General features: G+C 42.9%; 1 protein-coding gene across 13 annotated transcripts in view; it reads right to left on the reverse strand.

Annotated features, from left to right (window-relative positions):
- Positions 1 to 18,031, reverse strand: part of CADPS (calcium dependent secretion activator) — a 342,990-nt gene that overhangs the window by 58,124 nt on the left and 266,835 nt on the right. For 4 of the 13 annotated variants that reach the window (XM_083424659.1, XM_083424657.1, XM_083424656.1 and 1 more), the window contains 4 exons: positions 16,617 to 16,763; positions 12,459 to 12,614; positions 10,166 to 10,313; positions 628 to 642 (listed from right to left, as the gene is read on the reverse strand). In XM_083424659.1, coding sequence (XP_083280785.1) covers positions 628 to 642; positions 10,166 to 10,313; positions 12,459 to 12,614; positions 16,617 to 16,763 — 466 coding nt within the window. The remainder of the gene's footprint in view (positions 1 to 627; positions 643 to 10,165; positions 10,314 to 12,458; positions 12,615 to 16,616; positions 16,764 to 18,031) is intronic. The other 9 variants (XM_083424654.1, XM_083424652.1, XM_083424651.1 and 6 more) reach the window with 3 other exon arrangements.

The following is an 18,031-nucleotide window of genomic DNA, read 5'->3' on the forward strand; positions in this document are numbered from 1 at the left end:
CTTTTGACACAGGATGAGAGCTGCTACCCACCCACTCGATGGGCCCCTCTACCCAATTACTGACCAGATCAAACCTTGCTGTCCTACAGAGCTCTGAGAGAATCACCAAAAGCGTGTGATTCGAGGCAAGGCACAAGAGCTTTCTGCCAAATTTTAACAAAACAAGCATCTACTTTGTCAAAAAAACAGGCTTTTCACTACTAAGCAAACACTACAGGGGGCATTCTTTTGTTTTTGTCAATGCACAGAAGAACAAATATTTAATATATGATGAAGTTTCTTTTCCACATTCCTCCCCTCCTACATTAAATAAAACATTGAAAGCGCTGATCTCAGTCACTGTATTTATTTCCACTTGTTTGCGCTAATGTTATTTTAAAATGTTAACATCCAACCAGAAAAAAAACCACATTAAAAGAGACAAATCTGCTATAAATACTAAATCATGCTTTGGGGAATAAGGAGTGTGAGGGGCAATTAGAAGTGTGAGACGCTAGTCCCTCAGAACTGACTTAAGAGTTCCTCGCTAGTTTGAACTGCTCAGTGTTTCTCTTTCTTTCAATGGAACAGTCACATACTACAACAGGAACTTGGAAGAAAACAAAAGAAAATGTAGGACACACTTACCCACTCTTTAGCAAACTTTCAGATGATTGGGGACAGAAATAAAGAGGAAGGTGCAGAAGACAGGAAAAAGAACATATGAAGGTAAACCATAAATAAAAACAAAATCTTCAAAAAAATGGGACCTTCTAAATGGGGGCCATGAAAAAGCAGCAGCATGCACAGAAACAATAAGCAACAAGGAAATGAAATATAATGGATATAATCCCTTTTCACTGAAATACCTGAGATTGCTACCAAAGAGAACCACACGCAGAATACAAAACGGGTTTTTGAAAAGTGATTGTTGCACAGAACACATACACAGAAACATCTCTAGTGAGGCAGAGAAATATCATCTTTGTTGCAATTTGGGGAAAAAAGGAATAGTAATAATAATACATGTAGAGCTCAGTGGCATGGCAGCTGGGTTTTTTTTTTTTTTTTTGGCTTACTGGACTCCAGTTTGGGGATGGCTAAAGTTTGATGGTACCCCCTTGTTTACTGAATCATCATGAGGAAGCTGACACTTGGGAAGAGGCAATTTCCCCAGAATTCACATGTGAGTTTTATCCACCACCGTTTTTTACATTAGAAGAGAATTGGCTTTTGATTACAGATTTTTTTTAAAAAATCATATTCAGAATTTTAGGTTAACCGTCATAATGTTACAACCTAAAATAACGTTTTTGTTCACTTGGTAGAGTCTATCTGATTAACGACCCATTCCCATATCTGCGATGTCAGTCAATTTATTTGGGTTGTGACTGAATGTAAACTACACCTACAACTTCCAATGGGGTGTAGAACATCTGTTTTGCTGTTCTTCCATTAACTGCATTGTCAGGTTGTGTTGGACTAGCTCGCAGGGATGAAAAGTGTGTGTGCGTGTGTGTGCGTAATGTAGCAGCTTTTCCCACAGAGGACCCCCCGAGGCCGAATCTACATATGCAGCAGAATCAGGGGGCAGAATCCTAACCCCAGAGGTATGGACCCTTCCACTTCTGGAAAGCTGTAGATGGAGGATATGCATTTTGGAAGCTATCCTGTGTTAAAAATAAATGAATCATTGCAGGTAGCAGAAAGAGGTATAGCAGAAAAAGGGCTGAATGGCAATATTTGGGAAGGGACCAGAACCCATGCTTTACATGCAGAAGGTGCAAGGCTTGATCCCAAGCCTCTCCAGTTAAGAGAGAATCAGGTAACAGGTGATAGGAAACGCCTCTGCAACCGCTGCCAGTCAGACAGTTCTGGGCTAGACTGGTGAATAGTTTGACCGGTATGAGGCTACACCATGTTGTTTAACTGCCTTGTTCTGATAAGGGGAGTTTTAGAGCAGTAGAACTTGTACCCACAGTGTAGAAGTGGCAGTCATTCTACCACCCATGTGCTGCTACATGTGTACATTCATGCTAAGCCTCGGAAGGGTGGTTTGTTGTTTTTTGTTTTAAAGGCACAGGTGTTTGTAAGTTGGACCAAACAAGTCAGAGTTTGCATGTGATTGTGTACGTGTTTACAGGCACTGGAAATGGCATAGGTATGCTGGAGGGAGGAGGGTGGAATCTTCTGACTCGGTGCTTTACAATTTGCACAGGGAAAATCAGCAAGAGATGCGTTACGAAAAGCAGCAGTGTTTCAGAATCCCACCTAGTGCTTATCCTCTGCCCCTGACCCTCTTGTGAGGAAGGTAAAGACTTAACCTTCAATGACCTCCCCTGCCTGATGTAAAATCTACTTGCTGCTGGCTCAGGAAGCCTGGGAACTATGGGCAGCTCTGTGTTTGCACAGGCGAAAAGGGGACTGGGGAAAGGCGATGCAGGGGTAAGGAAGCAGAAGCCATAGGCCATCTCCTCTAGTTTGCTAGGGGCCATGTCGCCAGGCTACCTAAAAGGCACCCTCTTCCCAAGGGACTAGGTGCTTTGCGCAAACCCTCCACCGCTCCCGCTTCTCCACCTGCTAAAAATATATTCCTTCGCGTGCAGAATCCCTCTTTTCTCCAGCAGCCACAGCCACTTTTGCAGATATTTACTCTGGATGGTGGGATGCAGGCAGCGCTGCTGAGGAGTAGCATGCTACATCATGAAGAACGTGCCGAACAGAACAACTCCCTGGACGCGGAAAACAGCAACGGGCGTTCCCTGGAGGACGTGACCCCGTGACATATATATGTACACGTGCTACCCACTAAGCACAGGACAAACAAAGCTTGCAAATGCACACCATGCACACCAGTGAAAACTATGTTGGCTTGGACCTCATTTTGAAAAGCACCAAGAGATGCACAATGCAGGACATGCCCAAACCTGGCACGCTCTGGCTCTGATGCATGCACGGAAAATGGGACCCTTACAAGCATGTTAGGCTGAGCGGAAGTACACCAAAGGTAGTGAACGTGCAAGCTGGACATTCCCCTAAAGTGCATCGGTGCTTTTGAAAATGCGGCCCACGGGATATGGTGGCAATGCATGGAATTTTAAAATAAAAAGATTCTCTTGACTGATTTTTCCCCCCTCTCTCTTTAAAAAATCTGGGCTTCGCATACAAGTCCAAAAGACATGCTTAATTTGCCACATTATCATATTGTTTTAATCAAGGATGTTTGTTTGTTGGAGGTGAGGGCGGGTGACAGTTCTCTTGCTAAGTGTTCATCTTCGTTGGATAAATTATGAGATTTAACTAAAAGGATGGCTAGGTGTGTGCAAAATAATACAGTGTGAAATGTATTGACAAATATGTTTTCAATTAAAATCTCCTTTACAACGCAAATGAGAACAACAACGGCAGCAGCAGCAACAGCAGCACTAGAATGCAGCCAGAAGGATTGCAGACTAGCTGTCTGATCCTCAAACCGCTTCGCCAGGGCAAGTCCCATTGGCACAAACGAAGTTTGCGCTGGTGGAAGCGCTGGGAGGATTGTATATTTTAGAGACCGACAGGGCCCTTCACCTATAGGAATCCGTCACTAGAGGCACAGACTCAAAGAAGCGCTACATTGTTCCCCCAAACCTGCTCCCTATTCTGAACCTGCAGGGCTAAATATATAATTTCCCCAGTCACTCTGGGAGGCTCCCAATTGAGTGTTAAAAACAATACAGCATTAAATATTAAAAACTTCCCTAAACAGGGCTGCCTTCAGATGTCTTTTAAAAATAGGATAGCTGCTTATTTCCTTGATGGGAGGGCATTCCACAGGGTGGGCGCCACTACTGAGAAGGCCCTGTAACCTCACTTCTCGCAATGAGGGAACCGCCAGAAGGCCCTCGGCGCTGGATCTCAGGGAATCTGAATCACAGAATCATAAAGTTGGAGGCACCCTTACCAGGAAATCTGGTAACACAGTATCATCCAACCTCTGCTTAGTGATGGAGAGTCCACTGTCTTTTCAGGAGGCCTGTTCCATTACTGAACAATTCACACTGTTAGGAAGTTCTTCCTATTTACTTACTTTCTGACATTTATATTATTCTGTGCTCCCCTTACAGAACCCGAAGCAGTGTGGTTCAAAGGCAACGGTTACCCATCCAGGCAACTGACCAGACCCAGACCTGCTTAGCTTCAGCAAGGTAGTAGTCTCCTGTATCTTCATACCATATTCATAGTTCTTTACATCAGGTTGTAATAAAAAAGATCAGAGGAGTAAAGTAAAAGTTACATCAACAATATGCCTTTTGGCTCATGGAGCTGTTTTGAAGCTACCCATTTACTGCCGATAGCTGCAATGCAGGGCATCCTGTCAACTCTCTAATTATGAAACTCTATGGTGTGGATGATGTGATGTATGGGGAGGATGTTGGTGGGTAATCCTACTTCTGGCAGACATTGGAATGATGGGCACTCTGTGGGTGCCTGTTCCAGGTCTCACTGCACAGAAGTTCTGTGGCCCTCTTCAGTTTGACTAAGGAAGGCTCCTGCTTGCAGCTAAGTGTCCTCTGATTTATTTGCCATCAGCAGAAGCTGCCATTTTATCCTGCATGCTATAGATCAGCCCTTCTCCATGTAGATTGAATGGTGGCTTCAAAGTTGCTATTCCCATTTGAAATGAACATGTTGGTGAATCAGCTTGTTGTTGTGGGGGCAGGGAGCTACCGCAAGCAAAAAAGGAAGTTGATGCAACCAGGGTCGGATATGTACCAGCCCTCCTAGAGTGCAGGTTAGGTGTGCAGCCTTGAGGTCATCTTGGACTCAAAGTTGTCCATGGAGGCGCAGGTCAATTCTGTGCCCAGGGCAGCTGTCTACCCATTCCATCGACCTGCCTGCACACTGTCTTGCCAGAGTGGTACATGCTCTGGTTATCATCCTGCTTAGACTTCTGCAATGTGCTCTACACAGGGCTACCTTTGAAGGGGACTTAGAAACTACAACTAATCCAGGATATGACTGCCAGACTGGTGACTGGGAGTGGCTACAGGGACCATATCTCACTGGTTCTAAAAGATCTACATTGGCTCCCAGTACGTTTCTGAGCTCAATTCAAAGTGTTGGTGTTGACCTTTAAATGACATTGGCCCTGTATACCCGAAGGAGTGTCTCTACTTCCATCATTGAGCCCAGACACTGAGGTCCAGCTCTGAAGGCCTTCTGGTGGTTCCCTCAATGTGAGATTTGAAGTTACAGGGAACCAGGCAGAAGACCTGCTCAGTAGTGGGTCCTACCCTGTAGAACATCCTGTCATCAGATGTAAAAATGATAAATAACTACAGAACTTTCTGGAGTCATCTGAAGGCAGCTTTGTATTGGGAAGTTTTTAATATTTGATGTTTCATTGTATTTTTACATTCTGTTGGAAGCTGCCCAGAGTGGTAATAATAATAATAAATATAATAATAATAATAATAATAATAATAATAATAATAATAATAATAATAATTTATTTGTACCCTGCCATCTAGGCGGCTTCCAACAGAGATTAAAAATACATTAAAACATCAGTCATTAAAAACTTCCCTAAACAGGGCTGCCTTCAGACGTCTTCTAAACATCAGGTAGTTGTTTATCTCTTTGACATCTGATGGGAGGGCGTTCCACAGGGCGGGGGCCACTACTGAGAAGGCCCTCTGCCTGGTTCCCTGTAGCTTGGCTTCTCGCAGTGAGGGAACCACCAGAAGCCCCTTGGTGCTGGATTTCAGTGTCTGGGCAGAATGATGGGGGTGGAGATGCTCCTTCAGGTATCCTGGGCCAAGGCTGTTTAAGGCTTTAAAGGTCAACACCCAGTCAGATGGGTGGGGTCCTAATAAATAACAACAACAACTATGATTGCCACAGAATTGCCACTAGATCCACAGTGCTTAGTTCAGAGTGGAGAAGATGGGAAGAACATGAGAACATACCTCATACCAGCTCAGGACTAAACTATGGGCCCATCTGCACCATACATTTAAAGCATTGCTGATACCATTTTAAACAGCCATGGCTTCCCTCAAAGAATTCTGGGGGCTGTAGTTTGCTAAGGGCACTGAGAGTTGTTCCCCTCAGAGAGCTCCAGTTCCCAGAGTCCCTTGGCAAGAAGGATTGTTAACTCCTCCCTGGGAAGTGTAGGTGTGCGAGGGGAATAAAGGCTCTCAGGTGCCTCTTCCTCTTGTGGTCCCACCTGTATGGCAGCACTGGAACTCTTTGGGCAGAGAAAGGCATGGATTTGGTGCTCCTGTCATGCTGACCCATTGAATCAGTGTGGGGGAAAATCCACCCTAGGAAGCTTTGAAGCACTCAGGTCCTCCAAAGTGCTCTGTAGGAGTGGGATGCTAATTCAGCTAAACTAGTGAGAAACTTTGGCCTGCTTTATAAGCAGATGAATTCAGTCCATCTATAGTCACTTTACTAGGCTGACATTGGGTGCGCATGTGAGAGGCATGTTTCATTATGACACCGCCAACAGATTGTGTGTATGCTGCATTTCTATTAGCGACCATCTGACCTCGGAGAAGAAAAACATACCAGACCCACCAAGAAATATTTGATACACAAGTTATTCCTGTCAATACATTAAATATTCAGAAGAAATATAAATATTTAAGGTGGTAAATTATGTCTGCCAAATGTCTGAACAGCTGCCTTTGAATATAAGGACACAGGGAGAATATGGGTGTATATGTTCAGCAGAATGCACTCCCTAAAATGCCTCAAATTTTTCCATATCTGATTATTTAAAAAAATTAAGAGAAATAATGGCAACATTTGGAGGCTCAGTAGGATTCAGTGGACCTTATATAGGTCTCCTTTTATCCAAAGGAAGGAATTGTGGACACTCTAAAGGAGGAAACTCAGGCTGTCAATTCAAGATGGGTTGTTTATTGTTTTGCTGGTTTGATTTACTTGTTTCTATCCTGTATTTTATTCTGCGAACCACCCTAAGATCATTTCTTATTCAAAATCTAATTAATAATAACGTTTGGTGGTTATCCTGAATTTTCTGGTGCAATTATCCCATGTCTTTTCTAACCATAAAAAGTCTGATAAGAAAACTGAGGGAAAACTACCCTGGAAAATGTTGGCAAAGTTGTATAGCCTCCGCATGAACATATCAGGATGAATGTCTGGTAAAGTATCATTTATAGCAATATTATACTCTCGGTGCTCAATAAACAATTTGCCTGGAAGCTCCCTAAATCACAGTTGAAATGGAGTTGTTACTGGGATTGGATTGGGTGGGATGATAGAAGTATAGTTCCTGCTAGTTCCATTACATGTGGTGGGGTAGGAGGTTGCTGCAAATTGACTGTTCCTATGTGTGCAATTGACTTAGATGAGTCCCGTGATTGATTAAGAGGAAAGGCCTTTTATCAATTGCTAAGGATGTGGGGAGAAAATGAGGACAGGAAACACACGGAGGAATTCTACTGGAAAGGAGGGGCAAGATTATGTCCTAAGGCTACTGTCAAAAGCAGTTTGCTTGGTTCCCTGGCAGGTGTGTCACTTAAGAGGGGGGACGGTGAGGTGGTGTGGGGGTTGGTGCGGTGCAGATGCACTGGCAGAACCCATCTGATGCTCCCACTGGTATGTCCGCACTGTACAGACACCCCCACCGCCTCACCCCTTCACTCTCCCCATAAGCATCAGCAATGCGCTTGCCAGGAAGGAAGCATTGTGGCTCAAGTTGCTGCTGGCTGCTGTGGCTCTGGGAGCACCTTTGGTTCAACAAACAAGAGCTCAGTTAGCCTGGGGAATAGCAAAGCATCCTGCCAGCAAACCCTTCTAGGCTGTGGCTGGCATGAGACTAAGAATGCAGCAACTGTCAATAACGTTATCCCTTTGGAACTGGGTTGGGTTTGGCCACATGGAAGGTTGAATCAAATACACCCCTACTTTGTTTGAGAAAAGAGATGGATAAAATGGTTAATTTAGTGTCGTTGGCATAAATATCCCTTGCCATACTGCAGTCCTTATTAGTCAATCACTTTATATATTAGCAGTTATACATTTCTGAGAGAAACAGGAGAAAAGCAAAGAGAAATGAGATGGCATGAGACACTGGGATGAGGTAGGAATTCATTAAAATGAATAAAAGAGAAAACAAAAGACTTGGAGGGGAGAAGGAGGGGTGTATGTAATCCTGCAGTCCTAAACAGTAACTTATGCACAGATAACTCACATCTGATTTGCAGGTCTATTAGTTCAGCTATTTGTTAAAAATGTCATACCAGAGCAACTGCTACTTCACACAATCGCTATGCAATCTGTGTACCGCAGTATCAATACTTTCTCAAAGAGGCACATGTGGATTTGCCTAAGACATATTAAAGGCTGATTCTTTGTGCAACTGAATTGCTGCTTGTTATCAACCATGATGGGTCATGGATTTGCAAGAACAATGCGAGTGACAAATCAAGTAAAAATGGGAGTTGGACAGGGGTAACTGAGGCTGGCAAGCACCTCTTACCTATGCTATACCTGATGGGAAATGAAACTGATACAACGGAGAAATGGCAAATTAAAACCCCAAAGAATCAAATTTCTCACCATCACATGTAAAGGTAGCTGGTAGAACAATCCTATGCATATCTGCTCAGAAGTAAGTCCTGTTTAGTTCAACGGGACTTACTCCCAGGTAAATGTGCATAGGAGCGCAGCCTATGCTTACTCCCAGCCTTGGCATTTGTGTAAGGCCTAGAATTTATTTCAACTAATAGTGTTATTATTAGAGGTGCTGGAAAGCTGTATTTGTAAAGAGATACTAGGCTTAAGCCAGGAGCACTGAACGCTGCGGCTCTTTACAAACTTGACTAATGGAAGAGTTTAGAAGTGTCACTTCAGGCCAGTTGCCAGAAACCTCTAGCAGACGTTCCTATAGATCATAATGGATCAAAACAACAAGGAATTATGACGCAGAAATAATTGAGCTGCAGCAGCTTCACTACGACTGTCTTCCTGAGGTTGTTTTGAAAAAGTGCAACGAAAAGGCTGCACCAAGACAGAAGATGCAAGGCAAATTCTGTGGTTCTGGGCTAACTTCAAACCAGGAGTGGTGAGAGTTCATTTAAGTACATGCTTTGACTTGGGTGAGGGAAGCCTTTAGTGCTCACAACAGTAAGATTGCATCCCGGGATTATATAAAAAGAGGGGCATCTAAAAGAACAAATAGCATACCAAACAAACAGAAAATGAGGACCAAAGGACTGCTCCAATGCTCACTGTACTCAGTCTAATCTCCCCATGAATCCATTTGGATTGGTGCTTTATTTTGTAAATATCAGAATGAGATAAATATTTCAAGAAAATAAAAAAAGCTAGAATAACCCATGTGACATAGATTCTGAACATGAGGAGTTGTTGTTGTATGCACTACTGAAAATGAAATACGAGAATCCAAGCCCTGTGTCTGAACTGGTCATAAACAGAGATGAGAAAAATGTTGAACAGTGTTTCAAGCCTTCCAAACAAAAGAGGATTATGATTATGCATTTCATTGAGCCCAATTCAGCATGTCTTTCTACTTCACAACATCACATGTGGAAATGTTCAAGTTGTGATAATGTCTTTGAGAAGTAAAACACATTAGACCAGCAGATGATAAAACTGGACCAGTTTGGAACCTTTGAGTCATTAAGGACCCGGAAGTATTATAAATGTAGGTTTTAGAAAAGTCCAATCAGGCAGGACTGCATTTTACATAGGATCAGGCAATTTCCTATTTCCCCTTAAGTCCTTTTGCTCAGGTTGCTTTGTTTCTCATTGGGTTTTCTTTGCTTGTTGGTCAAAATAATCATGCCATTGCAATCTGGTAGTTGCATGTAAAAATCAAGACTTTGGGGCAAACGTATGTCTGGTTCCAAGGTGGAGTTAATGACTCAATATAAAACACTGTCATGCATAAATAGGCTTTAAAGGTACCTTGTGCACATCACAATCCTTGCCAACAGTCACTTCTAAGTGACAGGGGTTCTGAGTGTCCATATTCAATATGGGGATTTGTTTGACGGAGTGACCCTGCATTTTCATCTGCATAGTCTATATATGGAAAACTAAATCCACAACTGTTAGAATGTTTCTGAAACCAGCAGAATATAAGATGCAGATTTTTTTCCCTTTAAACATTTTTTAAAAATCAATCAATAAATACAAGTTTTACCTCTTGGCCCATTTCCATACTGCAAAGTTTTGTTGACTGAGCTTTGGCATCAACCATAACATTAAACATGGTGCATATTGACTGAGGGACTCTGAAATCTGTTGACCGGCTTGTTTTTTGCAGCTTTACTTCAAACGCAATCCGGGTTCTGTTAAAAGTAATAAAAAAATAAAATAAAAGGAACATTTTGAAAGTTAAGATACTGCAGCTACTAATTTGACTGAGCAATACAATACTTCGAAGGCTTCATTTTCCTGTGTGTTCTGGGAGATCAGTGGGAAGGGGAGCTGGTCACAGCAGGAGAAGAATACCCCCCCGTCTTCTTCTACAGCCTCTTGACCCCTCTCGCTTCTGAGTCTGCACTGCTGTCTGCCACAGCCTCTCCCTGCTCACTAAATCCTGTTGCCTCTTCTGCTCCTAACACCTCTTTCCTCCCAGTCTACTCCTTCTCCCTCTGACCACCCATTGGCCCCCTGATTCTGAGCCTTCTTCATCTGGGGGTTCCTTAGGGGTTCCTTGGCTTGTACCTCCCACCACTTCTCTGCATCCAGCCAGTCCAAGACAACTGAGTTCTGCTCTGGACATGAAACAGGTAAGCGAAACTCATCAGTTTCCGCTCCTGTTTCCATTTTCAGCTGAATTCTTCAGTACTCCTAGCCCAACACATTTCGGAATGTAAAAGAAAAATGTTCATGAACGGCAACTGACACTTTTCAGCTTATTTCTTTAGTGATTTGCCAAAGCTACAAAAGTTTATCTTTGCAGGTTGCAAGCTAATTTGTAACTGAAGTATACGAGGAACCAAACAGAAAACTCACAGCAGTATAGGAAATCATATGGGTGTTCATTACTCAGCACTGATTATACAAACCTGTTAAATTGATTAACTCCACCAAAATACTGAATTGTTGCATTTTCATTTTGTCATAATGTGACTCGTTTGCCTGAACTCTTCTGAATTGTCACATAAACTGCTATAAGTTGATTCTTTGACAAGTAAATATACAACACCTCTTCAGGTTCTATTGCAAAACAGGAGCCCCAGGTTTATTTCTTCTCTTCTCATTATGTGATTTACCCATTCCAACAACAGCCAATGATGTGGATTTGGGTGGGGAAAAACTTCTTCTTCATCATCAGCATCATTACTACTAGTACAACATTTTTATCCTATCTTTTTTTCAAGGAGCTCAAGGTTCTCACCACTCTCCATTTCATCCTCACAGCAAAAAATAGTGACTGGCCCAAGGTCACAAACACAGAGAGAGATTCATGTCTGAGAAGGCATTTAGACCTCAACCTGCCATCTCTTAGACCAACACTCTAACTGCTACATCCCACTGGCTCACCATAGCATAGCATGATGCCATTTCATATGATCAGTTGAACCAGCTATTTTTTGGGGGGCGGGGGCAGGAAAGAGGAGAGAATGAAGAACGCCACCACCATTTTTTGGCAGTAGCCCCAAGTATGTAGTTCTGCCCTGAATGACTGCTCTTGTTTGATTTGAGAAGGCTGCTCGCCATTACTGAGCTTCTCATTGAGGAATCCCTGCTAAGGCTTACTTAAAACTCTCACAGAAGGTACTCATCAAGTACTTAATTTTTTGGGAAGTCATTTCCAGCATGCTTTGCCCCAGTTGCATAAAGCAGAATTGCACAATTGTGCAGAAGCAATTGGATGTGATTTCAAAACTTAGATGCACGCTATGTGGACACTAGTTGCTTCCACCAGTGCTTCCACTGAGAGCCAGTGTGGTGTAGTGGTTAAGAGCAGTGGACTCGTAATCTGGTGAACCGGGTTTGCGTCTCCGCTCCTCCACATGCAGCTGCTGGGTGACCTTGGGCTAGTCACACTTCTTTGAAGACTCTCAGCCCCACTCACCTCACAGAGTGTTTGTTGTGAAGGGAAAGGAGAATGTTAGCCGCTTTGAGACTCCTTAGGGTAGTGATAAAGCGGGATATCAAATTCAAACTCTTCTTCCACCAGTGGTGAAGCATGGGAGGGGGCATAGAGGTGGCTGCCCTGGGCACAAAATTGTTAGGGGCACAAAATGTCAACACCTGGCGTTGCCTCAATACAGCTGCACAGTTTAATCGCTGGGCTCTATTAAAAACAGCTTCTCCATGTGCACCAGGAAGTGATTTCTCCAGACAACGATCTCTTGGGTGATGTGGATGCTGTTAGGAAGCTGAATGCTCATGCACACTCCCCATCGTTTCCCCTCCCTCCCACCACCTCTGCGTGGCCCCGTATGCTGGCAACCCATGCTACGCCCCTGGTTTCCACTTACCTCTTCACACAGGACTCAATCATATCACTAGCCATAAGTTTTAAGCGCTGTTCTAGGTGTTTCCCAAACTCTTCCTCAGGCCAGTGTAAATCCCTGATGAAGGTCTGTAAGGCATCCAGTTTCCAAAACAGATCTTCTGACGTTCCTGATCCATTGCTGACAGGAGAAAAGGAAAAATAAGAATGACAGGAGAGGTTACAGCCTGTTCTTTGGCTCTGGAAACCTAATGTGGAGATCGTTCTTGCACACGTAACGGGGGCGTAACAGTGACTGGAGACACAGAACAATGCCAGGGAGAATCTCCACCATCAGGGTTTTACACTATACATTTTCTTCTTCTTCTAATCTACCTAGCTGTTACAAGTCTTTCCAGATCAGACAGAAGAGGGTAACAAACGTTTATCTGGAAACAGTGCATATGGCATAAAAAACAAAAAAACAGCCTGTTTCAATAATCACATTAGGGTATGTAGTTATTGAACTGAAGGCTATACAACGTGAAGGCAAATCTCTGGTTGATAATAACCGCAGTACACAAACGTATGTGGTTATTCTTCGGTTTCATGCACTTCCCGCATTGCAAGCTTCATTCTCTTCGTTCTCCTTCCCCCATCCCCAAGGGTTTCAGGAAAAAACAAGAACAGTGCTAACAAGTGGTGAGCGAGGACACACTTTTTGAACAGCTGGAAACAAATCAGGGTAAGGCAATTGAATAATTCACAATGAGACATCCTTTTACATATCTCAGAAAACTTTGGCTTTGTTGATTTCTCTACCTCTTTTTAGTTTGGGACTCCCCCCCCCCCCAAATTTCCTTTCTCTTTTTCAGAAAGAGAAATAAATATACCTGACCAGACTTCTGTAAGTTTCCTTTTGCCTTTTGCAATGCCTTTACAATTCAGTGCAGGTTCAATAAAGCGCAGGTTCTCTTACCCAGATCTTCCATACAGACGGGATCAGCCAGTCCAGCTGCTGATTTAGACTTCTCTTCAGCTACAATTATGCCTAATGCCTCTACTTACAGGATAAGATACGAGCTTCAGATTGTGCTTCATGCTGAGAAATTTATGCACCTTTCTCCTTCTCTCTCTCATCCCTCTCTCCACGTTGATTATGACCGAGGGAACTTGAAGAAGCGCACCCGACTCCTCGCATACCACTAATGCTAACACAATAATTTGTATTTACACACCATGCATTACCAGGTCATGCTGATATCGTCTATAGAAACAAATAAGGATGGGTGTTTCTATTGTGACAGATGCCAGCTGCATTGAGTTAATGCTACAGAAGGGAAGATATAGCTAAATGCACACATGGCTACTGCAGGGTGAAGACTATATTCCCAACATGCCGGGGGGGGGGGGCGCAGTCCTTTGAATCCTGCACTAACAAAGGTATTTTTCCCCAAAGAATGCATCGACTCAGTTGTAATAAATAGACATATCTATGTAATGGCGTGAAAACATTGAAACATGTCCTTAATGGGTAGAAGGGAGATGGGCCCAATGAAAAGATAAGAGAATCAGGCTTTTTCTTGAATGGTTGGTTAAGCAAAGAAGTAGCACACATCATAACAGTGGCATAATTGGCTAAGCATCATTTCAGTTCTTCTGATTTAAACATACATTGAGAATAATTACCTTCTCTTTATTATTATTTTTTAAATCCAGTCTAATCCTGCCTTTGGAATAGAGTGTATTTATGTTTGAAGCAATCAGATATCCAGGAATGGGGGAAAAAACCTGGTATTTAGTATTACAACATGGTGAAACCCATCTGCTTCCAGAATTTTCAAATAAAAAAATAATCTCTGGGTTGTTTTGTATCTCCCATTTGAAGAGTTCACTGGATTTTGAAAAGTGGAGAGCAATATCACACATTTGGCTTAAAGCTGACAAGTTCAGTAGCTCATTTTTTCCCCATCATACTGCTTTTAAGATGAATTTGTGCTCAAGTTTTATTCTTTAAAAAAAATCATACGCGAAACTTAAGATGACTGCTTTGTCTTTGAATGCCATCCTAAATGCATGCCCTCATGAGAAAGTGACATTCAAGTCATTCAATGAGACTTACTCATGAGTAAGCATGTCCAGGATTGAGGCCTTGATTCTTATCTTTTCGAAAACAAAACAAAACAATATCACAGAGCATGCACAGAGAGAAAGTAAAACTGTCAGTTAACTATTTACACATACTGCCTAGTCTAGTCTAGCCTTTAATAAACCAGCTTAGCATGAATATGAGTTGCATTTCATGGAATTATCAGTTCTGGTACTTTTTAAAAAACTCTCTATATACAATTTAATAGACGAATACAGCATTTTCTTGTACAGTGATTCATGTGACTTGCTTTTCAAAATCATAACGTTTTGGTGGAAATGGCCTTTAGATTAAAATTTGAATACAGTTTCCTGTCCCCAAATGATTGTTCAAAAAGGCAGTACGATAAGCTTCATCGTGCTTGGATTGGGCCTGGTAGGGTGGAAAGCAGGGAGCCCAACAGTAGGTGGCGCCATAGCCAACAACAGGCAGTGCCAACTAGTTCCAGTTTTTTCTGAACCCTCCTCCCTGCAAGGTGAACACTGAGACAGAGGAGGAGGAAGATGACAGCCAGCGACCCCTCTCTAGATGGGTTGTAAGAAGGTAGGCAGGTTGGCTGAAGCACAGAAGTGACACTTGTGGGTGGGAAGTTGACATCTGTGCTTACACTCACGCTTCTGGCAGGGCTATGCTTACTTTGGTCGCTCCAAATGCGTCCCACTGACTTCCATGGGGCAATTTGGAGTGAGACTGAAACCATTCATATACATTTGCCTCTCTGGATGTACTGGCCAGGTCCCAGCTTCAGTCCCCACTGTCATCTCCAAGTAGGGCTGGGAGAAACTCCTTCTTGAAACCCTAGGGATCCACTGCCATTCAATGTAGACCAATGTTTCCCAAACGTGGGTCTCTAGCTGTTTTTGGACTACAACTCCCATCATCCCTAGCTAGCAAGACTAGTGGTCAGAGATGATGGGAATTGTAGTCCAATAACAGCTAGAGGCCCAAGTTTGGGAAACACTGGTGTAGACAATACTGAGCCAGATGGACCAATGGTCTAATGCATTATAAGGCAGCTTCCTATGTTCCTATGTAGCTGCAGCTTTCCTGTTCACAGAAGAAGAGGAGCGTAAATCATGCCTGAGTTTTCTCTTCTGACATTCCACTACTCATGCAAGGAGACCTATGCGAGCAGCTACTTGCAAGGGTTAGCTGTCTGCAGGAATGGAAGACCTCAGCTCATGATGGTCAGAGACTGCCATGGTTTCCCCACTTCCCTTTGTAATGTGGTTATAGGGCTGGTGTGCCAGGCCATAGTCCTAGATAACTCGAGTAAAACTATCTAAGCAACAGCAACTTTGGGATGCAGAGCTTCCAGCGGTATTTAGGGTTGGGCTCAAGCAACGTTGCCATCTAGGACCAGGCAGCCCCCTTCGCTACTGCATTTCGCAGCATCGGAAACCGCCCCATGCTTCAGGCACCACAGAGAAGCCACCTGAAGTTTGCCAAAGTGTCCAGGCCAGCAGGTGGCAAAGGGGCATTCCTGTTCTGATTTGCTAGCAGCAAGAAAGTGCTCATTCCGCTGCCCCTCCCAACCTGCCGCCTGAGGCAGGTGATTCAGTATGCTAGGGCCAACTCTGAAAGCACTTATTCCAACAGTGTAAATATTGTTTTCTTTCTTTTTAACAATCATTTAGGAAAGCAGGAACAATCAGGTGAAGCATATGGGCTTTTAGATCCCAATAAAGATAATGGCAAAATTAGCTGAGCGCAGGATAGTTTCTTTTTTCTTTTTAAATAGCACACATCCTTGACACTTATCTCACGGTTCGCAACCAACACAATAGTATTTTTTGGTGCGCCGATCCAAATCTTATCAACAGGTATGTTGACAAGTGTCAAGTGTGGAAGGGAAAAAAATGCATTCGATACAGACATCCGTGCTAAATTTTAACAGAACGCACGCCAAATTTAGTCCTCCTCTAGAAAGAGACGTCAATCTCGCTCGTTCTCTTAAAGAGGCTCTAGCAAAGTCTGACGAAGAGAAATAAACAATCCATATCCATGCCAAGGAAACTTTTGATTTAAATGAGATCTATTGAACTGAATACACACTCAGCATCATATATAGCAGCCATCCATGACGGTGCAGAAAAGGCAGGCATTTGGGGGATGCCTAGCGGGATGTTAACTGGTAGATTTGGAACTTTGGGGAGATTCACATTTGGTAGGTTCACATTGGGCAGATTACTTGTTAAACTCCTGTGGAAGAAACAGACAGAAAAAGAAAAAAATACCATCACGGTGACAATGCAGATGCAGCAAGAAGCACAGTGGCACTCATAAACAAATCTGCAAAGTTCACAGCGAGACGACAGTCAAAAGACCCAAACCAAAAACATTTCAGAGAGAAGCATGAATATGGAAGGCTTGGGGGTTTGTTTGTTTTTAAAGCAGTCTGCAATTAAAAATAACAATGACAAACAACAAGTTGCTGAAAAGAAAAGAGAGCCGGGACGAAAACGAAAGAAGAGACGTTTATAAAGTAGCAAATTAAAACATCAATACAGAAGGACGTAACCTACATAGATCCTGAGGACTTTTCAAAGCACAGAGACTGGTTCCTATTTACAAGGAGGGAACGTACTTCAGGGATCCAAATGTACAACAGGGAGGACATAATGACATAGTTACCCTAAGGCCGCAGTCCCATATACACTTTACTAGGGAGTAAGCCCCATTGGACACAGCGGGACTTACTTCTGAGTAAATATGCATAGGGATTGCACTATAAGTTTCAAGAGGAATATTATTTTAAATGATGGTTTGTTTGTTTTTTTAAAATAGGGATAGCCAATGAATATAGAATTTGAACTTCCTTTCTCCATATAAATACATTTTTTTTTGTTACGGACTCAGGGGACAGTATTCAAACTCTCAACGACTGAAACAAACACTTCCTACAATTTGAGTAGGTTTGGCATATGTCCAGGATTTCCCGGACATATCCAGAATACTGGGAAATTCTGGACACATGGCAGCCCAGGTCGGTAATGCAGTTTTTACATAAAAATTAGCTCAAAAACAATCTTGACAAAAAGCTCAAGAACTTTGGGCAGTACTAAAAATAGCTCAACAACCTTAAATTTGGGCATACACAAATAAATCCCTGATCCTATTATTCTATGTGGCCATAAGAACTTGATGAGACACAGAGCTCCTATACTTACAGAGTAGGATTTCCCATTTATTTCAGTTGAGTGGGAATGCACACACATAGATGTCTTTCCCATCCAAGTGAACAGAGAATCCTTGCATGTGTGGGTAATCTTTTGGCAGCCACAGAAAGTTACTTATTGTTTGTTGATAGCGATTATCACCAAACTCTGCTCAAAACAGAATTGGGTGGTGTATGTGTGGTTCTGTCCACAGCGGAACTGAACTATAGGGGATTTGTAAGCCTCTATAGGGGATTTGTAAGCAGGTGCAGAGATCTCCTGGCCTGTGGCACAGAGGGTAGGGGAAGTTTG

The sequence above is a fragment of the Podarcis tiliguerta genome (assembly GCF_965153285.1).
Source record: "Podarcis tiliguerta genome assembly, chromosome: 2".
In the NCBI taxonomy this organism is placed as follows: Eukaryota; Metazoa; Chordata; class Lepidosauria; order Squamata; family Lacertidae; genus Podarcis; species Podarcis tiliguerta.